The sequence below is a fragment of the Centruroides sculpturatus genome, unplaced genomic scaffold (genome assembly GCF_000671375.1).
Source record: "Centruroides sculpturatus isolate CEXI.00-Female unplaced genomic scaffold, Cexi_2.0 scaffold89, whole genome shotgun sequence".
NCBI classification, from domain to species: Eukaryota; Metazoa; Arthropoda; class Arachnida; order Scorpiones; family Buthidae; genus Centruroides; species Centruroides sculpturatus.
The window spans coordinates 691,245-718,848 of NW_019384460.1; the positions used below are offsets into that span (position 1 = coordinate 691,245).

General features: G+C 35.4%; 3 protein-coding genes and 1 pseudogene across 5 annotated transcripts; 2 read left to right on the forward strand and 2 right to left on the reverse strand.

Moving 5' to 3' along the window:
- Nucleotides 1-6,120: 6,120 nt before the first annotated feature.
- LOC111620811 lies at nt 6,121-9,591 on the forward strand (annotated as a pseudogene).
- Nucleotides 9,592-10,718: 1,127 nt separating this feature from the next.
- Nucleotides 10,719-17,073, reverse strand: LOC111620797 (choline O-acetyltransferase-like). Of its 3 annotated transcripts, none has more exons than XM_023362792.1 (15): nt 16,941-17,073; nt 16,641-16,829; nt 16,463-16,578; nt 16,340-16,348; nt 16,073-16,238; nt 13,987-14,164; nt 13,722-13,915; nt 13,170-13,270; nt 12,979-13,103; nt 11,707-11,829; nt 11,487-11,625; nt 11,359-11,417; nt 11,141-11,278; nt 10,852-11,069; nt 10,719-10,780 (listed from the first exon to the last, which is right to left on the reverse strand). In XM_023362792.1, the coding sequence occupies exons 1-9, from the start codon at nt 16,959-16,961 to the stop codon at nt 13,091-13,093; spliced, it is 987 nt and encodes a 328-aa protein (XP_023218560.1). In that variant the 5' UTR covers nt 16,962-17,073; the 3' UTR covers nt 10,719-10,780; nt 10,852-11,069; nt 11,141-11,278; nt 11,359-11,417; nt 11,487-11,625; nt 11,707-11,829; nt 12,979-13,090. The 3 variants fall into 3 exon arrangements, with proteins under 3 accessions (XP_023218560.1, XP_023218558.1, XP_023218559.1); XM_023362790.1 differs by having other exon boundaries at nt 16,340-16,393; XM_023362791.1 differs by lacking the exon at nt 11,707-11,829 and having other exon boundaries at nt 11,487-11,662; nt 16,340-16,393.
- A 2,206-nt stretch (nt 17,074-19,279) lies between these two features.
- On the forward strand, nt 19,280-20,170 carry LOC111620812. The gene has a single exon (XM_023362806.1). The coding sequence runs from the start codon at nt 19,280-19,282 to the stop codon at nt 20,168-20,170; it is 891 nt and encodes a 296-aa protein (XP_023218574.1).
- A 3,805-nt stretch (nt 20,171-23,975) lies between these two features.
- LOC111620799 lies at nt 23,976-25,176 on the reverse strand. The gene is made up of 5 exons (XM_023362793.1): nt 25,065-25,176; nt 24,738-24,861; nt 24,331-24,495; nt 24,194-24,257; nt 23,976-24,109 (listed from the first exon to the last, which is right to left on the reverse strand). The coding sequence occupies exons 2-4, from the start codon at nt 24,846-24,848 to the stop codon at nt 24,195-24,197; spliced, it is 339 nt and encodes a 112-aa protein (XP_023218561.1). The 5' UTR covers nt 24,849-24,861; nt 25,065-25,176; the 3' UTR covers nt 23,976-24,109; nt 24,194.
- Between the last annotated feature and the right edge of the window lie 2,428 nt (nt 25,177-27,604).

The following is a 27,604-nucleotide window of genomic DNA, read 5'->3' on the forward strand; positions in this document are numbered from 1 at the left end:
TAATACACAATTGAGAAAATAAAAGTATAACCTTATTCCAACATCTATTTTGTGCATTCAACTATTGTAATTGACGTCAATAAAATTACTTTAAAATTTTTGTTTGTTTGTATACGACACGTGGATGATCTGGAGAGGAAATGCTTCCCGGGAGGACTTTCTATGGGAAATTGGTCCCTATTTAGGTGTTATAAACGTCTAGAAAAACCAGAAACTTTACATGACCAGCCCTTTGTTCAGGTGCTTACCCGCGACCAACTACCACTGCTCGTTAGTTTTATTCACCCTGCCACTAGTTGGCTTAAAATTTCTTATTTCCTTTGTAGTGTTATTGGGCCGCAATTTGAAAAAGTTGTAGACCTGTAAAGTTTCACTGACGTCGGTCTATCTGCTTTTCCTTAATTAATCTCGAGAACAGTTAGATAGATGAAAGACGAGATCAGACATGCAGATATTAGTGACAGGATGTCGGGATTATTATATAGGAACGTTCGATGCTAACCAGAAGTCATGTTATTTCAATTGAAAATTTTCCCTGAAAAGAGTTAGATAGAGGCTGGCACTCTATTGCTAACGTACAGGAGCAAGACACTACTAATTCCAGATAGAGAGTAATTCACCATTAATTTTTAATTTAGACATTTCTAAAATTTAAGTTGGAATTGGTCATTAGATTTAATACGAGATGGCAATGTAACTGCCTACCTCTAGTCAAATTAATCAGTTTAATTATAGCCTTTACGAAGCCCAAGAATTTGTCATATCGTTTGGAGTGTTTATTATATAAGAGGCTATGGTTATTGACGTTTATAAGTAATATGTCTGAAAACAAGTTTGGAAAAATGTGTGATCATAAGCAACACTAAGATGCTGGCGAAATGAGTGCTAAATACAGACTGATGGAGCAAGTGCACAATCCCGAACTTTTTCTCTCCTTTTCATTCGCTATGCGAGATGCTCGTTAAGCGAGGTTTCACTGTATCATGAATATCAAAACGAACTAATTAACTTTTACATTAATTAACTTTGTATGCATGGATTTGAATCAGTTAAAATTTGTTTATCTTCTATTTAACGTTGTCTTTGACCTCAGCAAATTTCGTAATTCTATACCGTTGAGAAGTTTTTGTTTTGGACTGTTTTTCTGGTTCCCTCCTATATAAATAATAGAAATGACCCAAAATTTCGCGATATGTTTGAGTATATGCGTTAGCTAGTACTCAGTCTACTAGATACCCGACTTTTTCTATGGCGTTTATGTAAAGTTCCTGCGAAAGTCGACCAACAGCTGTTCTCAGGGCCAAACATTCGTAAACACTAGACTGCACCTGTCTGGTAGCGGTTGGTGTTAGATGAAAAAATATACAAATTCAGTAACCCTGAAAGTATCTTTTATAACTAAAAACATTGATTTTAGCTTGTAAAAATTCTATAAAAAGTCTATAAGTATTTAATATTTCACATCTAACAACTGAGGTTTTTCATTTCTGAACGGTACTTTATTAAAATTGCCCTACTGTAGCCGAGTGCATAAAACCACCAAACTCGGATAGTTAGTCGTGGGGTCGGGCATGGCCAATGGACAGGCCACGTGGAGTTTTCCGGGTTTTCTTCACGTTAGTAACACCTAAATAGTGTTCAGCTTCTCAGAAAAGTCATTCCGGGATGCATTCCCCTTCGGCAGTTCGCTCACGTTTCACGTTGCCATAACCAAATAAACTAAACTAATTTTAACCAGCGTTTATTTATTGCGATATGGTCAAAATGCCAGGCTGCAACTTTTCGTCACAATGTTCTCAATTCTTTTAGTGGTGTTTTCCCCTGCAAATCATACTTTTCCTTTAACAGTAGAGTTGTGCCGGATTTATCTCAGTGGTGCGCAACTGTGGGTTGCGATCCCTCTGGGGGTTGCGAGAAAATTTTTTAAGGTCGCCAAATTCAAAGATATCTATTTGACAATAGAAATTGTAAGGCTTTTCTTCAACAAGTACAGGTAGCAGTAAAACAGTGAAATTATTTATAAAAATATAGTAAACTATCTGCAATTGCTTGCTTCGCTGGGTTGTTCGTACATTCATATGTAATATAGTAATATAGTTTTATATATATATATAAAAGATTGTTTCTCTTCCTCTACGTAATCTTTCTCCGATTCGATTTGTTTCCCTATAATTTTCAAGTTGCTCTTCTGTCTGATTATTTCTGTTTCGACATGATTTGAGACCGCAAAAATTCTTTCTTACGCTTTGGCATTGTTTTTTATATTTTTACTTTTCACACTTCACTATTCACTTTTCACTTTCTACTTTTTTCTGTTATTCGTACACTTTTACTTATGAAAAATCAACTGAAGGATGTGCATCACACGTCTCCAAAAGCCATCCCCAATACTCATACATAACGGTCTCGACTATTCCAAAACGTTTAAGATTGAGACTAAGATTACATTATAGCCAATCTTACCCGTTTTCACAGAATGCAAGAATTAGGTCCCCCGTTTCCAGACTAATTAGAGAATTTTTACGAGTCCAAAAATATGTTCGATTTTCCGCAAAAACGCAAAACACCTCATCTGCGTTTGTAAATCTTGCATACCGCTTTATCTTAACACTTCCTTTGTTACTTAACACTTCCATTGTTAACATTTCCATTGTTAACACTTTCATTGTTGACACATCCATTGTTACACATTTTCGAAGTCAACCACTTTCAACCCCCATATCTCCCACACCCTTATAGTCGACCCCCTATAACGCGGTAGATACGTTCCACTTTATAAGAATTTCGCGTTATAGGAATCCTTAAATATATGAGCCAATTACTGCCCGGCACGTGTGCAGTTTACGGACTATGGCTGTTTGAAAGGTTTTCTTCCATAAAATTAATCGATTCTAGACTAATTCGACTCAACATTTCCAAAACACGTATAATTTTTTGGGAATAATCCGTATAAACTACGCTATAAACAAAAAATTGTAGGATTACTTACCGAGTGTGCACCGTTCGACGTCGCCATTGCTTAAGCTTGTTTTCGTCGCGGAGCGGCGCACCAAATGGCGGGCATATTTTCTGATAAGTTATTTTTCTGCGAAAAATTCGTTGAACTTTGGAGGCATCATTAATATAAATAATTTTTATGGCCGTTGAATAAGAAATGTTTCTTTCACAAAAAATGTATAAAATTACAGTACTGTATTAGACTTACGGTACCTAATTTATATACTATACAGACGATAGTAAACGACTTACCCGCCTAAACTCTCCCTACCGTGTAAGTAGTTCGGCTGCTCGTCCAATATTGGTCTAGATTCGACCAATCCTGTCGAGACATGAGTCGGCGATGACGTTTTACCGCATTTTACGAGTTTCTTTTAGTGTCTTTATACGAATACTGTCGCAATTTTTTCGCCGCGATATATGAATCCGCATTATATAAACCGTCGTTATAGGGGGTCTACTGTATTTAATATGTAAAATTAGTCAATTAAGTTACAGCATCTCTTCAACTTACAAATGCAAAATATCATTTTTTCTCCAGATTTTTGCATTATTAAGAATAATTTGAGAATATAAATACAGCACAGAACGATGTTCTATTTTTGTTGAAATTTAAAAATACTGCAGTTTCTAGATCCAAGTTGTACTTGACTTTCTCTTATAGTTATTGAGTATATATGTTACGGCTAACGGCAATCTTAGCCAGGTACAAGTTCAAAGTGATGAGTCCGTACCCCAAGGTTCAAATCTATTCTGGGCTATACGTTCGTTCTTCTTGCTTCTCGCACTCGCTGACGTCCTAACAACAAGTGACCAAACCACAAAGTGTCTGACCACGCGGTTCCTCTCGTAACGCGCAGGATTACTCTCGCAACGACTTCCGTTGCCGAGGCTAGGGGTCTTCTGCCTTAGGGGCGTTTAGTCATAATCCCACGAACAATAGCTTCGCACCACTGGCCACTCGGCCAAGCATATGTACAGTTACAAGTGTCCGTTACAGTACTCCCTCCTTTAGGACGGGACGTCTCGTCTCGTAACAATTCTAAGGATATGGTAGTTACGATTTACGAGGGCGAAGATAATATTTCTTCTTAGTTTATGGGAGATCTTCAGTGATGTAATCAGCATCTCGCGGGTCATCAGGTTCTGGCTCTTCGTCGGAATCACTGCTCTCTTGCATCAACGATGATTCCTTTTCCTCTGTTTGATCTAGGGACTACATGATGAACTTCGGTTATAGAACGGTTTCAAACGCTCTACATGGACCACATCAAGCCAAGGTCTACTATGAGGTTTACAATCAATAGCTTCTATTTCATAGTTGTTATCGTTCAGCTTGCTTACAATTCTAAAGGGACCTTTATATTTTATGGGTTTGTCCATCTGTAATTGTTTGGGAATAGCTAGTAATACTAGGTGACCTTTAAAGTATTCACGAAATTGTCGGAGTTCATTGTATTTGTTCATACAAAGGTCTTTTGCATTAGCAGTATAACCTAGCGCAATTTCACGAGCGGCTTCCGCGGGCCTAACCCAGACAGGGATATTTGTATCAGCCAATTCGTCGTTATCTACAAAATTAATTCTATTTAAATGTAGATCAGTGGGTAATAGAGGGTCTCTACCATATACGAAATAGAAAGGAGTGAAGCCTCTAGGCTCATTATATGTGGTATTATATGCGAAAGCTGCGTAATTTAACAATTCTGACCAATTTTTACGGTTTGCTTTGTAAAAATGATTTAAAATATGTTTAATTGTTCTTATTGTTCTTTCTGCAAGACCGTTTCCTTGAGGATGATAAGCAGAAGTATGCTTCGAGCCAATGCATCTAATTTTCAAAAAAGTTTGTGTTACTTTGGAGATAAATTGAGAGCCTCGGTCAGTCCTTACTTCTCGAGGACAACCGTGCCATAAAACGATGAAATTTTCTATGAAGTCAATTACATCCTCGGAGCATTCGCTCCGGAGCGCACCTACTTCCACATAACCCTTGAAATCACACACTGCAACTATTGCGTGAGTACATCCTAGCTTATCCTTAAGCCATGGGACAGCTAGATCTAGGGAAACTCTTTCGAAGGGTGCGTGGACTGGTACTGGCATCAGCGTACCTGCTTTAGGACCATTAGGACCTAGTATTAATTGACAGGATGGACATGCTCTTACGTAATCACGAATCATACGAAACATTTTTGGCCAAACGTATCTTGAATGTATTTTTTCGTACGTTTTCTTAACGGCAAAATGTCCACCGAATTTGCTAGAGTGAGCAGCTTGAAGAACCTCCAACTGCAGATTTTTAGGTAAAACCAGCACTTGTTTTATACCAGTTGGAAGATAAAGATGTTTATAAAGAATACCTTCATGAAGGAAGTAACGCTTAGTAGTGTGAACTCGTTTCGAATTGTTGGCGCTATTACTACTCCCTGTGATAATACTTTTTATTTCCTGGCAAAATGCATCTTCTGTTTGTACTTTTAACATGTCAACGTTCTCCACAGAAGTAGTGAATAAGGAGAAGTCATCCTCTTTGCTTTCCAGGTCTATGTTATCTTCATTTAGAATTCGGCTGAGACAATCAGGACATTTATGAGATGCACCTTGTTTGTATATTACATAAAAGTCGTAACACTGAAGGCTTAACGACCATCTACACAGACGACTATTCGCGTCTTTTAAGCGCATTAGCCAACACAAACTGTAGTGATCAGTTACAACTATAAACTTTTTGCCATAGATGTACGGATGTAGCTTCTCGATAGCCCATTTAATGGCTAAACATTCCTTCTGTGTCGTAGGATAATTACACTCACTTTTATTAAGCTTTCGGCTGATGTAGCATACGGGATGCTGTCTTCCGTCATTATCCTTTTGAAACAGATAGCTCCTAATCCTACATCGCATGCATCTGTGTGTATATAACACATTCTTTCTGGGTCAGAATGACTTAAAACTGGTGAGTTACATAGACTTCCCTTTAATCGTACAAAACTTTCTTGTTCGATATCTCTCCAAATGAATTTTTGATTGGTTCTAAGTAAACAGAATAATAGTGTAGCGATAGTCGAGAACGTGTACGCCGCCGTGTCGTTCAGTTGTAAGAACTGAGTAGTTAGAACAATGTCACGTAAAAATTTGGAAGAATTTTTAAAAATTTACAAGAGCGAACCATGCCTTTGGTACATTAAAAATAAAAAATACCACAATAGAAGCAAGAAAGAAGCTGCTTATCTCCGTTTAATCGAAAAACTAAAAGAACTAAAGCCAAAGGCCAATAAAGAACACGCTATAAAAAAATAAACAACATCAAAAGCGCATACAGAAAAGAAATTAAAAAAAATTAAAGCATCAATCAAATCAAGAGCAGGAACTAATGAGATATACGTACCTAACTTGTGGTACTTCAAATTATTAAGGTATGCTTAAATTTTTAACAATAAAATAAGACGAAAAATTAAGCAATTTATTTAGTTCTTTGTATTTTAAATTTAAATTAGGTTTATAGATGATCCAGATACGCCTCGAAGCATATCTGGATCATGCTTCGATGCTCCAACATAAATAGTGACTATCATACTGACATTGAGGTGTCGTAAAATTTGTTTTTTTTTAATATAATACTTATTTCATGTCTTTTCTGTCATAAATAAAGATTGATATATAAATATTGTTAAATAAATTAATATGTAATTGTAAATTTAAGTATATATGCAAAGTTAAAAGAACAAAATGTTTATTATTTTAATAGCAATACAATTTTTGATTCAATTACAACGTTGATAATGTTTAAATAAAGTTCAATTGCCACGGAATTTGGCCATCATTTACAAAATAATCTATAGATTCTTCTCTCGTTTTTTTGCAAAAAACTCGTGATTCCTAAATTATTTGGAACCAATCACATCATTTTTGAGTCTTCTGTATTACATCCTGAAATAGTAGTTCCGCCATCAGTATTTTCGTGATCGAAAAATTGTGAAAAAGAATAAAAACTTGGCACTGATTTCATTAAAAAGTTGTGCAAAACGCAACCTCACCTCACCTAACCTAACCCAACTTAACCTAACCTAACTTAACCTAACCTAACCTAACCTAACCTAACTTAACCTAACCTAACCTAACCTAACCTAACCTAACCTAACTTAACCTAACCTAACCTAACCTAACCTAACCATTACAACTGATTAAATTTTATGTGGTTGTAAATTAATTGCCGTGTGAAATATTCTAAATCTCGATGCCAAAATACCAAACGCATTCTCAACAATGAGTCTTGTTCGTGATAAGCGATAATTATATATTTTCCTATCTTGGGAAATGAAATCAGCTTTCGAAACGGTTTCATCATGTCTACCCTCAAAGAAAAGGCATCGTCAACTACAAATACACAGGGCATACTTCTACCACTGTTTCTGACTTTACTTTCAATAGGAATGTTTAACTTATTGTTTTCAAGTTTTTCAAAAAACTTGGTGTTTTCTAGAACACCTCCGTCTGAAACTCTACCATTGGTACTAAAATCACACATGATGAATTGATATTTCGCATCCACAATAGCCAGTAAAACCATGCTGTGTCTTCCTTTGTAATTATAAAATTCTGATCAACTTCCACTTGCAGGAATAATGTTGATATGCTTTCCATCCATTGCTCCGAGGCAATGCAGAAAATTCCATTTTTTTTCCGAAAAGCTAATAAACGAAACTTTGTTTCAAGCGGAGATGGGAACTTTATCGCATAAATTGATGTATGAAGAGCAACACTTGCCACATCAATTTATTCGCTATCAACCACCAATTTCTACCAGTTTCGGTATTATTAATCCCTCTTCCAGCACTTCCGTTGAACAGTATCAGGAGCAAGAACAATATCAGAAAGGATAATCTTAATTAATGATCACCATGTTAAAATGACATAGTTTCATTTGTTTTAAATTTTAATTATGTCATTCTACTTTCTGATATTGTAATTTGTATATGTTTATATGTAATATGGCATTTTTGTACAATTTTATGACAATAAAAATCTATTAAAAAGAAAAGTTTGTTCTTACCTTTAAATAATTTTTTTGAAGGACTTTGTAAATAGCATCACATGTTTCAGGTATGATATAGCCAAGGGCTTGAGGTGATATTAATGTTGAAAATTTGAGATCTTCAAAACTTCTGCCAGTTGCCAAATATCTTAAGGTGTCGTGTGGTGAAATTGCTGCTCGCATTACGGTATCTTGTTTTTTTATAATTGGTGTAACCAATGATAGATTTAAATACGTTTCTTCGTCCATTCTTAAATAGTTGTGCCAATCTTCAGGTACTAACTTCAATTCTGAGATCAGGTTCACATGGGAATACGATCCTCTTTTTTTAAGCCACTCTTTACACCATAGACGTCTACACATATGTATTTTATCGCCAGTTTTAATAGAATTATTTGTTGCCAATAGATATCCAAGAAGAGCCAGTATGTTGTCATCAGATGCCATGGCCGATTGACTGACTGACTGACTGACTGATTGACTGAGAGACAATGGCGTAGCGAACATAACTGGTGCCCGAGGTACGACACTATATTGGCGACCCCCTCCCTCGCCTCTCCCCTCCAGAACAAAACTTGTTTTTCTTGGAGACCATTTGGCACCCCTCTGCGAGTGGCGACCGGGTGACGTGCCCTTCTTCCCCACTCTAGCTACACCTCTGTTGAGAGCTTTTCTTCTTCGTTTGTGGGCGATAGGGAATTCTGAAGTTCCTCAAGGTCAGGCAGTTTCAAAGGATTAACTNTCTTGGAGACCATTTGGCACCCCTCTGCGAGTGGCGACCGGGTGACGTGCCCTTCTTCCCCACTCTAGCTACACCTCTGTTGAGAGCTTTTCTTCTTCGTTTGTGGGCGATAGGGAATTCTGAAGTTCCTCAAGGTCAGGCAGTTTCAAAGGATTAACTTAATGTGTATAGCCGCCTTAAGAAGGATCGAAGTTTTTTCAATGTAGTAGGTACTTTTATTTCAGTAATTGCCTTTACTTTCTCTGGGTCGGTTTTACAACCTACATCTTCAACGATGTATTCCAGAAACTTGATATGATTAGCGGCAAATACACATTTTTCAGGTTTAGCTTTCAATTGAGCATTTCTAAATCTTTCGAACAGTTCGTTTAGTAATTTCAAATGTGATGGGAGGTCTTTAAAAAATGTTGAATTATTGTAATACTCCTAGAAGTGATATACGATCCTAGTGTCAGCGTTTGATGGGAATACCAACGAGAGTTCTGCCAACCCGTGCAAACTCACAAAAACCTAAAATACTACAAACTACAGCAGCGAAACTTAGGCCCAAAAGGGAGAAAAATAAGTTGTGCGGAGACCGAAGTACCAAGCCTAGGACTTTTGATTCTGCGGGTCAAAATGAGTTGTATCCTAAAAATGGTAGAAATTGGGCTGCAGCCAAAGTAATTGCACCTCGTCCTCGTTCATTTATACAGTAATTAAAACTCGGTAACGAATTTCTTCTGTAGGTTGCAGAATAAATTCGTGGTTTATTCGTCCGAACAACTTGTCTGAAATTTCTACAGAAACAGTCCAACCAGTGAAGAAGAAATGACTGTCAGAGAAAACCAAAGATGCGATTGTGATGGATGTGCAGTTCTTTCCGCCCTGTGGACACTTAGAGGGCCTCTTATAGCAAGTCCATTATGGGTTCGACCAAGCCCACAATGGGGCGGCTGGGTGATTAGGGACGGGCTCAACATATCCAAATGAACCACCCCGGAAAAACTTCTGGGAGTACGTGATACAATATACTATATATATCGGGTAATGTCGACTTAGCCTATCTATCTAGCAGTCGCGAAAGAGAGAGAGAGAGAGAGAGAGAGAGTTTACAATCGTTCGCCAGTCAGGAAATACCTGCATTGAAGACGATGCTTCTTAATTTGGATTTCGTAAGGACTCGGAGGTCTAGGGTCTTGAGGTTGGTTGTCGGGATTTGGATCGTTCGGGACAGGTCGAAATCGAGAAAGTTCTTCTAGGCACAGTTGAGGGTAAAGTGAAAATCCGATTGAGTACGATTGGCAGACAGAAAAGTTTCGATGTCTTTAATCTTAGAGGGACTGGCGCCGCTGCCGATAGTTGGTAGTTAGTTGTTATATTAAACGACGAAATCGGCAGAGCAGGTCAGGAAGACACGAAAAAGCGTCTTAATAAACTGTCAAAAGTTAAAAGAATATATACTCCCAGGTGAAAAAGTTGATGTTACGACGTTGAATTGTTTGTGTTGAAGTCCGGATTCTCACAACGTAAACGATAAACATTACTTTTTCTTATGTCGAAATTCCATATGTATATTGAATCACTATGACTAAATGAATAAAACGCACAACGCAAGTTATCGTGAAATTTATTAAATCAATTTTAATCATTATTAAACAATATTGTTCAGTTTTAAAAGTTTGAAGCCGAATTTCTTCAGTTTAGACCAAAAACATTCGAATTGAAAGAATTGAATTGCAGGTTTTTTTTTGTTGTTTAGCGATTCTTTCGTGTTTTACACAATTGAATTACTCACGTAATGTTCTTTTAGCTCACCGACAAAGACTGCAGTTAAAACCGAAGCAAAGTAATTGAATGAAGAAATTTTAAGCTTAAAATTTCTTCATTCAATTACTTTGCTTCGGTTTTAACTGCAGAAATTTAATTGAATGAAATAAGTAATTGAATGAAGAAATTTTAAGCTTAAAATTTCTTCATTCAATTACTTTGCTTCGGTTTTAACTGCAGTCTTTGTCGGTGAGCTAAAAGAACATTACGTGAGTAATTCAATTGTGTAAAACACGAAAGAATCGCTAAACAACAAAAAAAAAACCTGATGGAAACTGCAGTCTTCCCACTCTCACAAAACTCCTTCAAATCCATCAAGCTCATGTGCAAATTCCGTGCAAATCTCTCCGAGTCCGTCGAGGAGTCGTTTATGAACGAAGAAATGAAAAAGTCGACATGACCCTCCTGTGGATTGTACGAACATCCGTATCCATCGGGCATCACAGGACCGTATCCAACTAAGATGTAGTAGGTCGTGGGAAACTACAAATGCCAATCATTTAATACCCTTCTACTCGTTAATACTTAATCAATGCCCAAAAAAGATGCCTGACCTGACTGGTCGCTAAGCGGAAATTCAAAAACTCTTTGTAATAATCTGTTTCATAAAGTGCCGGTTCTTGTAAGCCGTGCAGAGCAGCCATTTACTTTAAGCATAGTAGATGGTTATCTGGTCCTTCTCCGTTGATTGTCTGAGCAATAACACATATTATCACAATTATTAAATTGTTAAGTAATTCTGTTGATTCATTTACGACTTTTTACTACTTACATAAAGAAGGATTTCGGTTTGTTTTTCACGGCTTTTTGGAATTTCTCCCATTTTTCAGTCTATAGATATCGAACGAGACAATTTGAATAAGGTTTATATGACAATCGAGAAATTTGCATTCAACTAACCTGACTCAGGGAAGGATCTAACATGGACTTTGAGAAATCCAAAGCCTCTTGGCTGGAAGCGCGGATGTTGTCGACGCGACCGAATCTGAATTTCCTCAAAGCTCCACTTTCGTAAGTGGCCGTCACTTTGCCATGCGTTCTGACGAGAAAATAACACTATCGTTGTTTTGATTACCCTGAAATAGGCATTAAAAGAAAGAGAATCGTCGTTTAAACAAACCTGAAGTATGTCAACTGCAAACACAACAGAAGGAACACATCCGGATTGATTTCGTGTTTCTCCGAAAATTCTTTGCCGTAATCGATAAAACTAAATTCATTAAGTTCTAACGTGTCGATCATTCTGAAAATAACGTCTATAATGAATATTTGTTCGTGCCTTAAACCAAAATTATTTTAAAGATCAGATGAAACTGTGTTCGAGTGAAAAATAAATTATAAAATCTATTATATAATCGAGATGGGTTGATAATAATAAAAATAATAATAATAAGCGCAGAGCCCAAACGGTTAGGAGTTGAAAATTGAAATTTGGTACACAGTTAGGGTACGTTAGGAGAACGCACACTAAGAAGGGATTTTTCGAAATTCCTCCCCACGGGGGAGAGGGACAGGATATGAGCCCAAACGGTTAGGAGTTGAAAGTTGAAATTTGGTACACAGTTAGGGTACGTTAGGAGAACGCACACTAAGAAGGGATTTTTCGAAATTCCTCCCCACGGGGGAGAGGGACAGGATTAAGGCTTAACACTTCCATCAACAATGGAAGTGTTAAGAAACAATGGAAGTTTTAAGTAACAATAAAAGTTTTAAGTAACAATGAAAGTGTCAACAATGGAAGTGTTACGTAACAATGGAATTGTTAAGAGAAAGCGATGTGCAAGACGCAGATGCAGTTTTTTTCGTTTTTTGCGGGAAATCGAACATATTTTTAGACCCATCTAAAAATTCTCTAATTAGTCTGGAAAAAAGGGGACCCAATTCTTGCATTCTGTGAAAACGGGTAAGGTTGACTGTAACGTAATAATTTTTATCTTAGTTATCGTTACTTTTGCCCGAGCAACGCCGGGCCCACCTGCTAGTAATAATATAAATTAAAATAATGAATATTTTTAGAAGTGGCATTTGTCGAAGGACTTCTTAAAAGAAAGGAAAATTGAGACAAGATTGTCACAACGTTTGTTTCTGATCACAATGAAATTTCTCTCGAGAAATAATAATATTTTCCGCAACATTTTTCGATCGCAAGAATCAAAAGAATCTACTAAATGGTGGATCGAGATCTAATTATGACAATTTTCTGTAAATGAAAGCCTTTTCAAGCATGAACACTACATAATTAGTGATTTTACGTGTTGTTTTACTTCTAGTTATTTTTGTCTCATAACTTGTTAGCAGTTACGATACCAAAGACAGGCAAAGCGTGAACTGATGTTTTTGACTCGTCAATAAAAATTATTATTCGCGGATCGTTAAAATTACAGTATCTTACGCGTCTGTGACGGCAGATGCATTTTTGATCTCTTTTGCCAGAGATTCGCTGATATTCCACTTAAGTCTTGTAACTCTCTCCGTTTCGTCATCTGATCGCAGAGGAAGTCTCTTTAAGTTTTTTTCCTGCAAGTAGATTAAACACTTCACTTCCATTTCTTATATTTAATTCGAGATACGAAAATATCTTACACGAAATCCAGGAATTCTTCACAGAATCTTAAAACCTCAATCCCTTCCGACACCGAACGTTCGATCACAATTCCATTTACACCATTTTTGGTCACGATAAACTACAGAACGGAAAGAGTAAACAATCGGGCATCGATTTATCTATAACTTTAATATGCAAATTAGATGAATATATTTTATTTAGAACTTTCAATTTAATTATGTTTAAATTCAGTTTTAGGCAGAAGTAAAATGATAATGTGGCTAAAATCAATATAGAAATTATTTTTTCTTTTATGCCAATATACAAACTGCTGGACACACTTCGATTAGAATATAAAGAAACTCAACTTTACGAAACAGAAAACATTCAAAATATAAATCGCATTGTGAGATTATTTCTGTGTTTTTTACATATTACAATTTATGTTTGGATTAATTCTCTGGTAGATATATTTATTTAGATCAAATTCTATTCCACATGAAGAGTCCCTCCAGAGATTTTAAAATGAAAGAGTACGATTGAAAATTATCGACTTTTTCTGTTACTTGTTTGCATTGAATAAATTTTACCTGAATAAATTTATCGAACCATCTTTTACCCGTGGAATGTCTGCTTTTATTGCCATGAAGGATGTGGTGAGCCATATCTTCGAAGTAATAGCTTTTCGATTTTGTGTCTTTCCTCAGATCTTCGATCGATTCGTCCATGCACACCACAAACAGACAATTTTCAATAATCCGAACGGACTCTTTATTATTTTCGTCTGCGTAATCGTAAATTTCAGTTAAAGATCGAAGAGTTTTAATATCTAAGAAACTTTAGCTTTGATCTCACTTTTGATCATTTGTTCTCTTATACTCGCCCATTCTTTTCGATTGAGAGCCGTGAGAATTCCCACTGGCGGGTAGTGTGGCTTCTTCTTACTTAACGCTTCTATTTTCTTGAGCTCTTTTATGAGAGCGCTTTCACTTGTATAACTGTCTATAAAAGAAGTCGCCTCCACTTGAAATAACTTTTAAATATTTTAAAATACAATTGTGAAAACATCAGCGTGTATCAATTTAATATTTAATAAACGCATTTAAATTAGAATTAATTAAGTACGAAATGTAGATCAAATAAAGAAAGTATTTTCTTAACACTGGAATGGTTCTGTGGTAATATAAATAATGAAAATCACAGCATCTTCGAGAATATACATTTACTAATTATTTCAAATAAGCTTAATACGACACGTATTTACTACAATATATCTATCTATCTATCTATATATATATATATATAGACCCTATATATATTTATACACTACTCGATGTATTTTATTAAAATCGATATATATGTAACCTCATTGAAAAGTCTTAGACAAACTTTAAAAGTAAGTCAGGTATAAACAGACAATCTTTACCAAGCCGTAATCGCAAGTCGGAGTTGCTCGAAAGTATAGAAAAACGACGCAGAAAGGAATACACATAAGGTATACATTATTTTATTACATCACTCGGGTGGTGTTTGAAGCTACATGTTTCCAGGTAGAAATTGTTCTTTATTTGTATTCTTGATTTATTTTTAAACTGTCTGAAATTTTCGAATCAATCTGTATATACCTGGCATCTGACGGAGGTCGACGTTAAAATATTATGGCTTTGTTTCTGTCGATATGAACAAAACATTATAGGCAAGAAAGTCAGGTAGTTTACAATAAATGTCCAGAAAAGTGCGTTGAAATAGATAGGCAATGTTTATAATACTCCTAAGTGATCATTGAAAGAGAAGTAAGTTTACTGTACCTAAATAATTGACTGAAAGCATTAAATGGAAGTCTTTGAGAAACGAGAGGTTCTACTAAACAATGTACATTCTGAAAATATAGGTGAAAATACATCTACGACTGGAAGATAAAAAAATATCAAGACATTCCTCTAACGACTTAAAAAGAAAATTGCCTATTTTGATGTCGCAACAACTTCAGCGAAATTGTTTTTCTTCTGATATATATGTAGAATACTTGTTTACCATTTTGTGAGACTGTTTTAATTTCTAATATTTCACAAATATAGGCTAATTCTGTTATTTACTTTAATAGAGACATAAAAAATCATGAAAGTATTCGTAGAACGTTCATTCAGTATGGTTGTAAAAAGAGTCCCAACTGTGTTTCAAATTCTAAGAAACGATAAAATTAGATTGGAAAAAGAAAAAATGGCAGGTGTGTACAAAGTACCATATGAAAACATGCAGTTGGGGATAGAGAATAATTTACGGCAGTGGTTGGTGTGTTCCCACCACCATTGACTCATCAATCAATCGTACTTCATTCTATTATTTTTATATAAGATTTCTCGTAAGTAGAGAATTGGGAATTCGAAGCAGTGATGAGTGTCCAATAGAATAAGGAAGCTAAATCCACCAGAAATTTAAAAACTAATCCTGTGGTTCACAATTAAACGATCAAGAACAAACCTTGGTTCCATATTACCACTTTTTTCCTGCTAATTAAAATCGTCAATTTGTGTATAAAAATAATAAATGTAATAGAGTAAAGATTCCCAATTGGGTGGATATGGACGAAGGAAAACATCAGATACTTATTGTATTTTATCGCGAATTTCAAGTAAGAATAATAAATATCACGTGGAGAATTCATGTAATTAACTGATTAAATAACTTATTCAGTGTAATTCGAAAAATCATGAAAAATAACATAATAATTTTAAAAGAATCGACTGAAATGCATATTTTTTATATGGGCCAATGCAAGAAAACGACTGTGAACCCCTGTAATAGTGTAGCAGTACACGTAGAAATGTTTCTAATAAGCCTATAGGGAAAAATTCAACGTAATATGTTTCATCATAAAAAGGCAACTTAAAAATCGGAAACTTATAAAGACGATAAATGGCGTTTTCTTCTTCCTCATTACCTGATTGTTACACGCCACAATGAAATATCGGCCGCCTTCACTAAAAATGTGCTCGTCTTTAATAGCGCCTGGTATCCTGTAAGCCGTGAAGAAGTGACGATACGTGGCCATGGAAAGTGCATTCTCTTTTTCTTGACTTACAGCAAATTCTTCTTTTAACTCACCTCTAGAATAATTCAATGAAACATTTTAGTCACAGTTTATTTACAGTACAGAAACTTTCGTGTAAATACAGTAATTGTTTTCTTGCTATTAAATTCTGTTTACCTGTCAACTCTTTCCTTGAACATAAGCGAAAATATGATAAATGTCGCTATGAAGCTGAGAAATAATCCACAGCCATCGATAAGACAATTAGTTAAAAATGATTATTTTACGAGAAACCATTACCGAAATCTTTCGTCATCCATATTGAATTCTTGTTTCGGCAGCAGTAAGAAGGGACTGGAGTTGATGGGGAGAGGCAAAGGATTTTTCAAAGTTTCTTTCAGCCAGAATTCGGTCACCTGCAAAGGCGTTTATTATTATTTCTAGTGAAAGGGCATGTCGAAAAAGAAGAAAAACTCACGTAATTTTCATGGCTTTCTGCATATTCCTTCAAGAACCCTTGCAGCTTTTGCATTTCTTCCGACGTTTTATAATCTTCGATTAATCTTCGAGCTTCCTCGTATTTGTCACCCGGGACAAATGCTTTGATTCCTTCCAAGAATCTGTTTAGAATGACGGAGAGCTCGGGAACCGACGGCTTCGGCAATTCCTACAAGGGAAAATGATTTGTCAAATGTAAATGCACCATGGTTCTCGAATGCATCGTCAATTACTTTACAGAATATAAAATCGTTTATCATAATTGATGATTTAGACTCACACTTTCTTTCATTGCAGACATTTTTTCTTCGTTTTTGTACAAGGAGCTCGAATTGCAACAATTTGCCGAACACTTTTGTTAAAGTTGAAACAATGAAAATATTTCGTTGCACAATAATCGTTGATGATATTAATACAAAATTGAAAAAATAAATTTATAACTTTCAAGATCTATTTTGTACATTCAACTGTTGTAATTGACGTCAATAAAATTACTTTAAAAAATTTTTTGTTTGTATATGACACGTGTGTGATCTGAAGAGGTAATGCTTCCCGTGAGGACTTTTTATGAGAAATTGGACTCAATTTAGGTGTTATAAACGTCAAGAAAAGCCAAAAACTTCACATGGACAGCCCGTTGTCCAAGTGCGAATCTGCGACCAATTACCACTGTTCGTTAGTTTTATTCACTCTGTCACTTGTTGGCTTAAAATTTGTCATTTCCTTTGTAGTGTTATAAATGGGCCTCAATTTGAAAAAATTGTAGACCTGTAAAGTAGCACTGTTGTCGGTCTATTTCGTTGGCTGTCTGCCCTTCCTTAATCTCGAGAACAGAGTTCGATAGATGAAATACGAAACCAGACGTAGAGAGATTAGTGACTGGAAGTCCGTATATACGAACCTTCGAACCTAACCGGAAGTTATGTTAAATCAATTGAAAATTTTCCCCGAAAGGGTTTAGATAGAGGACTGGCACTCTATTGCTAACAGTAAAAACTGACGTACAGTACAGGTGCAAGACACTACTAATTCCGGGTAAAGAGTAATTTATCATTAATGTACAAGAGATGTAATTCTTAGGTTACTCAAATATAGTGAAACCTCGCTTAACGAGTGTAATTTGTTCCAAAATCTTCCCATATAAATTAATGTAAAATACGATAATACGTTCCATGCCGAAGAAAATACTCAAATATTTAATGTATAACGTTTATGCAATGACAATAATACAATATATATTGTTAAGGAGCTTGAATCATCATCATCTTTTCTTCTAGCACGGAATAAAGCAAACTAGAATGCGAATCGGATTTGCTGAAAACAAAAAAAATCACAGATAATATTATCTGTGATTTTTTTTGTTTTCAGCAATTTATGTCTGATTCCTCTTGGCCAGGCGTCTTCAGCATCATACTGAAACTAATAAGATCATTCACCCTCAACAATACGGATTCAGAAAATTGAAAAGCACTACCTTGGCCCTCCAGGAACTAGTAAATACCATAATGGAGTCTAAGACAAAGGATCAACACACCCTAGCAGTATCCATAGATATAAAAAGAGCTTTTGATCATGCCTGGTAGCCTGCTATAACACTACGTTTTTGCCTTAAAGTACATTAAATGCTCTTCCAACATTCTAGGGCTTCTATCCAATCGGCAAGCTAGGCTGGGCTTACCAGGCCACATGACCACTAAATAAATCACAAGAGTTTGCCCCCAAGGGTCGAGTTCTGGCCCCCTTCTTTGGTTAATACTGTACAACAGCTTATTATGCATACAAGACAAGACACATGAAAATTTGAGAGCTAAGATAATAGGGTTTGCCGATGATACCCTCGTACTATTGTCCCATAGGAACCAGGAAGTTCTTCAAAGAGAGATGAACCAGTTTCTCCAGATGATACAAGACTGGACTATTGACAATAAACTTATCATCAATACTAAAAAATGCCAATGTGCAGTGTTCCCGAGAGTGAACCCACTCTACAATAAGCCGAGGATTACAATACAGGATGAAAAGATTAAGTGCACCGATAAAATAAGTTACTTAGGGCTTCAAGTAGATTGTCTAATGAATTGGACATTGCACATAGAATACATAAAACAAAAAGCCATCATTATGGCTCATGCACTGAGATCCATTAGCAGAAACCTTTGGGGTCTGAGTTACCAAAGCTCTTCACTCATTTACCACTGTGCAATAGAACCAGCAGTCCTGTATGGGGCTGAGATTTGGGGGTATGCAACAAGAAAACAACAAATTAGAAGGAAATTACTCGCCATTTAACGAAGCTATCTCATCACAGTGTGCAGGGCCTATCGCACGGCCCCGACTAGCGGGCTGCAGGTGATTGCAAATTCTGTCCCCCTCGACCTTAAAGCCTCGAAAGGGTATTGGGACTTCCAACTTAGGCATTTCTCTGATCAGCTGGCCATATCTGAGACCACCCCTACTCAAGTGAAAGACATTGCAGTCAAAATCCACAACCATGGATCTGATAGATTCAGCGACTACTACCTATTGCACCCGGCCACTGATCCCCCAGATGTGGTACTTTGCACAGATGAAAACAAAAACATAGCTACAAAGTTTTACACAGATGGGTCAAAAGGCCTAATGGGGGTGGGTGCAGCTTTTGTAGAAATAGATTGTAACAATAGGGTGGTTCATCAAGCCTATTACAAACTAGGACCCTTCTGTACGATAAATCAGGCAGAGAGTCTGGCCATCCTCAAATCCCTGGAGCATATTCAGAGGACAATCAATAACAGGACCAAAGAAGAAATAACAATTATTAGCGATAGCAGGGTGGCTCTTCACCAAATAAAAGCAATGAACACTAAATTCAAGCTAATAAAAGATATCATCCACATGGTGTCTAATCTGAAAAGTAATCACATCAAAGTACACTTTCATTGGACAAAAGGGCATTCTGGAGAAATAGGTAACGACAAAGCAGACTTTCTGGCAAAGAAAGCTATAAGTCATTTAAATGGTCCAACCTTCTCGCTTGTTCCCTATAACTGGGTAAAGAACCAGCTCAAAGAATTCACAATCAACAGGTGGCAAGAGAGGTGGGCCACGGAGACGACAGGCAGAGTGACCTTCAACTTTTTCCCGGACGTCAAAGGGAGGGATAAATTGAGCCACTTCAATCCTGATTTTCATATTACCCAGTACATTACTGGTCATGGTGGCTTCAAACAATATCTCAACAGGTTCTTAAACAAAGGGACCAGTATTTGTGAATGCCAGGAAGAAGATGAAACTCCAGAACACATTTTGTTTACCTGTGTTAAACACGTCACTCATCGCAAGCAGCTCAAGCATGTAATGTATTCTCAGGGGTTCCACTGGCCCTGTCGAAGTCAGGACTTCCTTACTAACAACATTACAACAACTGTCTTCAAGACATTCATTCTCAAAACAGGGAACACTTTTCCCAACTTTACCTCAGGGACCATCGCAAGCCAAGATGGTCTCCGTTCTCCAGTGACAATAGACTAGCCGGCAAATATTTTACCTTTGTGTTTGTGCTCATCGCAACCTGCCTCAGCAATGCAACCAGCCTGGATAGCCTGGCAAGGTTGTACGGTTAACTTTCTTTCTTTTATACGCGCTAGCCTAGTGGTTCAGGCCACTTGTCCCTCTTTTGTTCCCCTGGACCAGTATAACTAATACTAGGTCTTCAGGGTCCCCCAAGCTGGGGTTCATGTTATGTTATATTGTGTTTTGTTTGTTCTAAATTGTCATGTACATTTGTATTCACTAAGTTCGGTTGTTCGGTTAACTTTCTTTCTTTTATTCGCGCAAGCCTAGTGGTTCGGGCCACTTGTCCTTCTTTTGTTCCCCTGGACCAGTATAACTAATACTAGGTCTTCAGGGTCCCCCCCAAGCTGGGGTTCATGTTATGTTATGTTTTATTCGTTCTAAACTGCCATGTACATTTGTATTCACTAAGTCGCGAGTTGTCTACTATGGTCTTTGTTTTATCCGCGGTCTGTTATACTCTACAAATTGGAGCAGTTTCATTGTTTTTCTTCAGGCATGTACCTACATTTTGTATTACATTTATTTAGGTTCCAATAAACAAAGCAAGGTGCTGGATGCTCACAAATCTCTTCTTCACATTTTCCTATCAAACTTGCCCCATCTTCCCCTTCCCCCCTCCCTTATCCTCTTCTCACTTCTCTTCTAAGGCTAAGCCTCTGGTACGGCCTTCTTAACTTTTACAGAGAGATAATATGTCTGATAAACAGTCAAAAGATATGACAAATTCTTGGACTATGTAAAGGCTATAATTAAATATTAGAGGTTGCAACCGAAGTTTTCATCTTTAATACACGAACGTCGAACGTTGAGCGGCGCCATCTTGTAAGCCTAGAAACTTGACAATGGCGTTCGGAACGTCATTGGAATCATGCTCATGCTCGACATTCCAATTACTTGGTATGCGAGGTGCTCGTTAAGCAAGGTACCATTATATCATGAATATCAAAACTAACTAATTAACTTATACATTAATTAACTTTTTATGCATGGATTTGAATCGGTTAAAATTTATTTATCTTCTATTTAACGTTGTCTTTAACCTCAGAAAATTTCGTAATTCTATACTGTAGAGAAATGTTTGTTTTGGGCCATTTTTCTGGTTCCCTCCTATATAAAAAATGCATATGACCAAAATTTTCGTGACATGTTTGAATATTTGCATTAGCTAGTCTTCTAGAAACCAGACTTTTCCTGAGGCGTTCACGTCAACTTCCTGCGAAAGTCGACCTAAAACTGTTTTCAGGGTCAAACATTCGTAAACACTAGACTGCAAGTGTCTCGTAGCGGTTTGTGCTTGGTACTTTATTAAAATTCTAATAATTGCCGTACTGTAGCCGAGTGCATAAAATCACCAAACTCTGGTAGTTAGTCGTGGGTTCGGGCTGGCCACGTGGAGTTTACCGTGTTTTCTTCACGTTAGTAACACCTAAATAGGGTCCAGCTTCCCATAAAAGCTTTTCAGGGATGCATTCCCCTTGCAGATCGCTCACGTTTCGTGTTGCCATAGCCAAATAAACCAAACTAATTTTAACCAGCGATTATTTATTGCGACACGGCCACAATGCCGGGCTACAAGTTTTCGTCACAATGTTCTCAATTATTTTAATGGTGTTTTGCCCCTGTATATCATACTTTTCCTTTAACAATAGAATCGTGCTGGAAATTTATCTCATTGGTGCACAAACCTGAAAAATTCAATTTATTTAACAATAAAAAATATAAGGCTTTTCTTCAACAAGTACCAGGTATCAGTAAAATAGTGAAATGAAATTATATTACTGTATTTATAAAAATATGGTAAATGTACAGACAAAGGATGTATTAGTACCTAATACAGACAGAGGATAACAGGGTGAGACTACGCAGAAGCAAATTTAGTGGCGAGCGATATAGTTGTACCAAAGGAGAACAATGCACAAGCGAGAAGCGAGAGCGAAAATCTGGTTCTCGCGCATATCTGACCGGGTTTGATATTTATCGCGTCTCGCCTCTTTTCGCCACATATCCTCGCTCGCTCGGAAAATTCACTCGCTCGCATGTGCATAGTCGCACTTGTACAGCTTGTAAATTACAATATAGATCCGAACATAGAAGCGATCGTGAGCTTCTTTGCAAGAGATTACTTCACATGATGTAAAGTTTTTTTAAAAGTATTTCTCATTAAATAAATATTTATACCCATATGAATAAATAAAACCATTGTTTCGTAAAATTATGTTTTACTCAGACCACTAATAAGGCAGAAACATAAGCGCAAATCCCAGAAAAAAATTTACTTTACGTTGACGATTAAAAAAACGTCTAGTATCTGTTCAGGGACAAAATTTTACACAAAATGGGTGGGTAGTCGGAAATAAAAATAGTATGTGCACCACTAATTTATCTTACTCCTCTCGAGGGAAAATTTTTGAATTGAAATAATGTGACTGCTAGTTTTTATCGGAAGTTCTTATATGTTAATTAATCTGGGCCTCCTGCAGCTAACCTTTCCATATCTTCTGGTCTCAGCTTTCATGTATGTAACTCCTTTCTTGATATTAAGGAAAAACAGACAGACAACATTCAGGTGTGTCATGAACTGTAATTTCTGCATTTAGTTTCAAATTGCAGCTCAATAACGAATAAAATTCCGATCATTAAGTCCTACCGTACTTGAGATATGACACACGACTCCACAATCTCTCAACCCCACTATCTTTAACCACCAAAATTTAATAACATCAATTCCTCTAATACACAAGCCTACCTACAAACTTTCAGAAATGTTCGACAAAAGCACAGGAGTTATTCATTTTCAAAGTGGATGAACGAAATCGTGCTCCACACATACACGCACTAACATTCATACACACAGAAAAACTTCCAATAGTTCATATTTTGGCGTTGATAAGGTTTGAATTTATTATGTAAAATTAGTCAATTAAGTTACAGCATCTCTTCTGCTTACAAATGAAAAATACCATTTCTTCTCCAGATTACAATTTTTTGCTTTATTAAGAATAATTTGAGAACAAATACAGCACACTACGATGTTCTATTTTTATTGAGAAAATAATTTGGGAATAGTGTATACAATACTATTAAGAAAATTATTTTCTTGTGCTTTATTTAATTCTAAATTATTTATAGTATTAATATCGTATTGTTCAAAAAACATAACATTATTATACCTTAAAACATTAAGATTTCATTGTAAGTATCTAATTAAATAAAGATTTTATGTAGTTTTGTTAACAAGCAATTCTTCGAGACACTCTTTATTTCTTTATTACTTGTCTTTCTCTTATAGTTATTGAGTATATATTATAAGCCATGTTACGGTACTCAATTACTATCAGGCCTACACGTTGCGATGGTTGAACTACGTTTTGATTCTCACTGTGCATAAAAAACAGTGTCTGAAAATTCTCACAATGGATTTAAGCCATTATGGGAAGAAAGAGAACAACCGAATTCATATCCCTCTTGATAAATTTGGTACTGTAGATTGAATTGATGGAATAAGGCAATGCAACACACGAGTAATGTGCCAACGAAGGATGCTTTCCGAGAGGACTTCTCTATAGGAAATTGTGCCTTATTTAGATGTTATAAACGTAAGGAAGACCATAAAAACTATTCGCGAGTAGCCGGTCGGTCAGGCACGAACCCACGACTAACGTTTAGTAGTGTTATCTGTTCGGTCACTATTTAAAGTCATTGTTTTTTCTGAACGAAGTGAAATTCCTCAATTGAAAATGAAAATATATAAATTGTATTCTAAATTGTATTTATTGCAATTTTTATTGTAAGAAAATAAATATGTATCCAATTACAAATCAGCCTTTTAAGAACAGAAGCTTGAAAATAATAAACTGCTTTACTTCTTCATATATTAAGGAGTACAAAGGTTATCTAAAAATATATATGTACACATTTAAATACATAAATTAGTTTGAAAAACTTTTAAAAATTAAAATTATAAATTAAAAATTGTACCTTAAGGAAGCTGAAATCTCCTGATAAAATCCTCGAATGATACAGAATCATCATCATCATCGTACTAAAATACGAATTTAAATATTCAACATCATATCTTAAATGATTAATTAATGTAAGTGTTTGCAATTACTTACCACATCAAAATTTCTGGCGTAATGGGTTTGGTTGTGAACCGTTAATTTATCTAAAACATCCTTCCACCAAGATTTAACACGGTCTCTCACGTCTTCTAAAAGATTCTTAGTTTTATCTTCGAGTTCTACTCCGAGTTTTTTCAATTTATCTAAGTTTTTCTTAACCTAATTAATATATTTGAAACTTATTTAATATACTAAACATAAAATTTTAAAATACTTTTATTTAAAAAAACCAGAAAAAGAAGTTAAAAAATGGTTTAAAAATTTAAATTAATGCACGCAACCAATCACCGTAAAGACAATCATACTGTTCAACCAATGGCAGTGAAGATAAGGAAAAACGGAGTATTTTTTAAGTAAAATTTGAATTTTTATTAAGAAAAAAAATATATTAGTTTATATACCTCATCGATTAAGTCTTGGCTGACGTTTTTTCCACGTTGCAAAGCATCCTTAATGTCTTGCAAAACGTGATTCAATGCATCCTTTATTTTATTTCCAAGTTCAGTTTTCATATCTTCGTGAATTCTAGTTTGTAATAATATTGAATATATTAATTATATATTTAATATTTAATACACAAAGGTGCTACAAAGTCTGTTAACCCGAGATCTAGTTTATGACTGTGTTAAGCTATTTCACATCTGCTTTTTTAACCGGTCTTAATATAAACCAAGGCTCCTATATATAAATTTATTTACGACATATTTTAATGATAAAAAGGTACTTACTCCTCGGCATATGAAGGATAGTCACCATCAGAAACGACGAAACCTTTATTACAAACCAAAAAACAATGATTATAGCTGTATATTTAAAATGATGCAAATATATCATTGCTTACCTTCTTCCNTTTTTTTAGATAATTTCTAAAAATGTTTCAATTTTATCGATAAAACACAATTGTTATAAATCGAAATTAAAATGCGAAAAAAATAAAAATAATTTCGATTATAAAAACTTAGCAACGAGTCGCGTAACTTTCCCCGCAAAAAAAGCTAAAATTGCGTGTGGCGCCATCTGTTATCAGATTTTATTAGTTATTAAAAAAATGGCCAAAGAGCTTAATTTTCAGGGTAGAGACGAGTTTTACTTTTTTTAAAAAAAAATAATGTAAATGCTAATAACGAGTAAAAGCGTTATTTAGTCCTACCACACTTAAAACACGACACGCGAACCCTTCTCTCTCCCCACCCCGTTGACCTTCAACCTTCAAAATTTAACAGCATCAATGGCCCTAATACGTAAAACTCCTTGCAAAATTTCATAAATTTTCGACGAAAATCACAGGAGTTATTAAGCTTTAAAGTGGGGCGAACACAATCGTACCCTTCTCACAAAAGCACACTAACATCCGTAGATACAGAAATTCTCCCCAAGTTTTTTTGCATTTTTGTACATTTTTAGAATACATTAGATTATTCTTGTTTGGTTGGACATAAATCATTAAATTTCATACCCAAAAAGAAAAAGTAAGGCACGAAACTGTATTAGATATCGAGTGGAATTCGAACCAATGTTCTTTGCATTGAAAAGTATATTATATATTTGTTTTATGAGTATGTATTTGCTTTATGTAAAAGGTCTAAGACAGGAATTATATCCCTCTTTGACAAAATTTTACAGTGTCAAATGATACTGTAGAGTTTTTGTCATTTCCTGGAAAGTAAGCTCGATCATTTCGGCAGAAGATATTCAGAGTTTGAATCTTGCCGAATAATTTCTTTCTTTGGCATGCTCCATTTAGTAAATCAGTTATTGGTCTTTCATCTTCTTTGTCACAATTGGAATGAATTCTCCCACCCTTTCAGAAACCGTAAATTTGACGTAATTTCTTTAGTTTTTCAATGAACAAATTTATAAAATAACGTCAAATTAACGTGAAAATGAACATTATCTGATCCAAAGAAACAATATTTTAGTATGTCAGTGGGTGCATTGCCTGGTAGAGCGATTTTTAAACACCTAGTTAAGGTAAACCCATTTCAATTAAAATGGGCTATGTTATTGATTAGCTTATCCAGTTGTATGTTTCCTCTCTTGTTTAATACAACTGGATAAGCTAATCAATAACATAGCCCAATATACTTTTCTAATATATATTACAATCATGCAATATACAATTCCGTAAAAGAACATCTTAATTCTATTATATTGCAAATTCGATATGTTTCCAACCTAACTTCAGATTTTCCTTTTGTGGTTATGAATATCGGGGCATTGCAAAGAATCGAATATACACTACTACTGCTGCTGTTTCTTTAATACATAGCTCACTCGTGTAGCTTTATTTGAAAATGCTTTCCTGGAATTCATTTTCTTTTATTTCTAAAAGAATAATTTGTGGTTTAAATAACTTTATCAGACTTTCAACGTAATGATTTTTGAAAATTTAAATAAAATAAAGCGGCATGTACTGATACAAAATCTACGATGTCAGACTGCATATGACTTAGCAATTTTGCAAAAATACTGAAAATTTCGATAATACATTATTCTGTATTATGGTATGTGCCGGATTATCAAACTTTTACAATAACAACAATCTTAATAGGAATAAAATAATATTATGTAGTATCGGGTTGTATCTAGTTAGTGTCTTAAACACTTTTATTTGCGAAAACGACTTTTCCATTTTGAATCTTTTCTTATTGCAAAATGATAGCAAACAATCCACGTAACTGTATTTCAAGCTAATCACTTGGCATGCTTATTTAATTGTCTGCCTTATAAATTCAAAATTTGACAAATTTCAATTTTTACATGTAACTATTGTTATGCTATTATAACCAACAATAAATAACATTAACAATAAAGAATAAGGGAATTTTCTCCATTTTTCTGGGATTGCTGTGAATTTCTCGAAACGTGTATTTATGACCATTTTTGGAGATTCATATAGACGTTAGCCTTCATCCTAATGATGATCTATGGACGACGATTTATAAATTACTGTGTGGTCGTCTACGTTAAATCCTCTTAGATATTTCGATGTCTTCATCGAGATGGTGTCAATTTTCTACACCGTTCTTCATCTGCCTTGCACATAAATAAAAATAATCTTTGTTGGTGTATCTCTGCAAGCATTCACTCCACTTTCCTCAACTAGATTTGAAGGTCCCCCAAAGAATCATTGTTATCATTTACTTATATAGAAGAATTGTGTTTTATTCAGTTAAATAAATATTTTCATCATAAATTTGATTCATTGTTAGGAGCGAAAAAATGAGTTACTGGTCATGAAATTTGTGAAATGTAGAAAATATTTCTA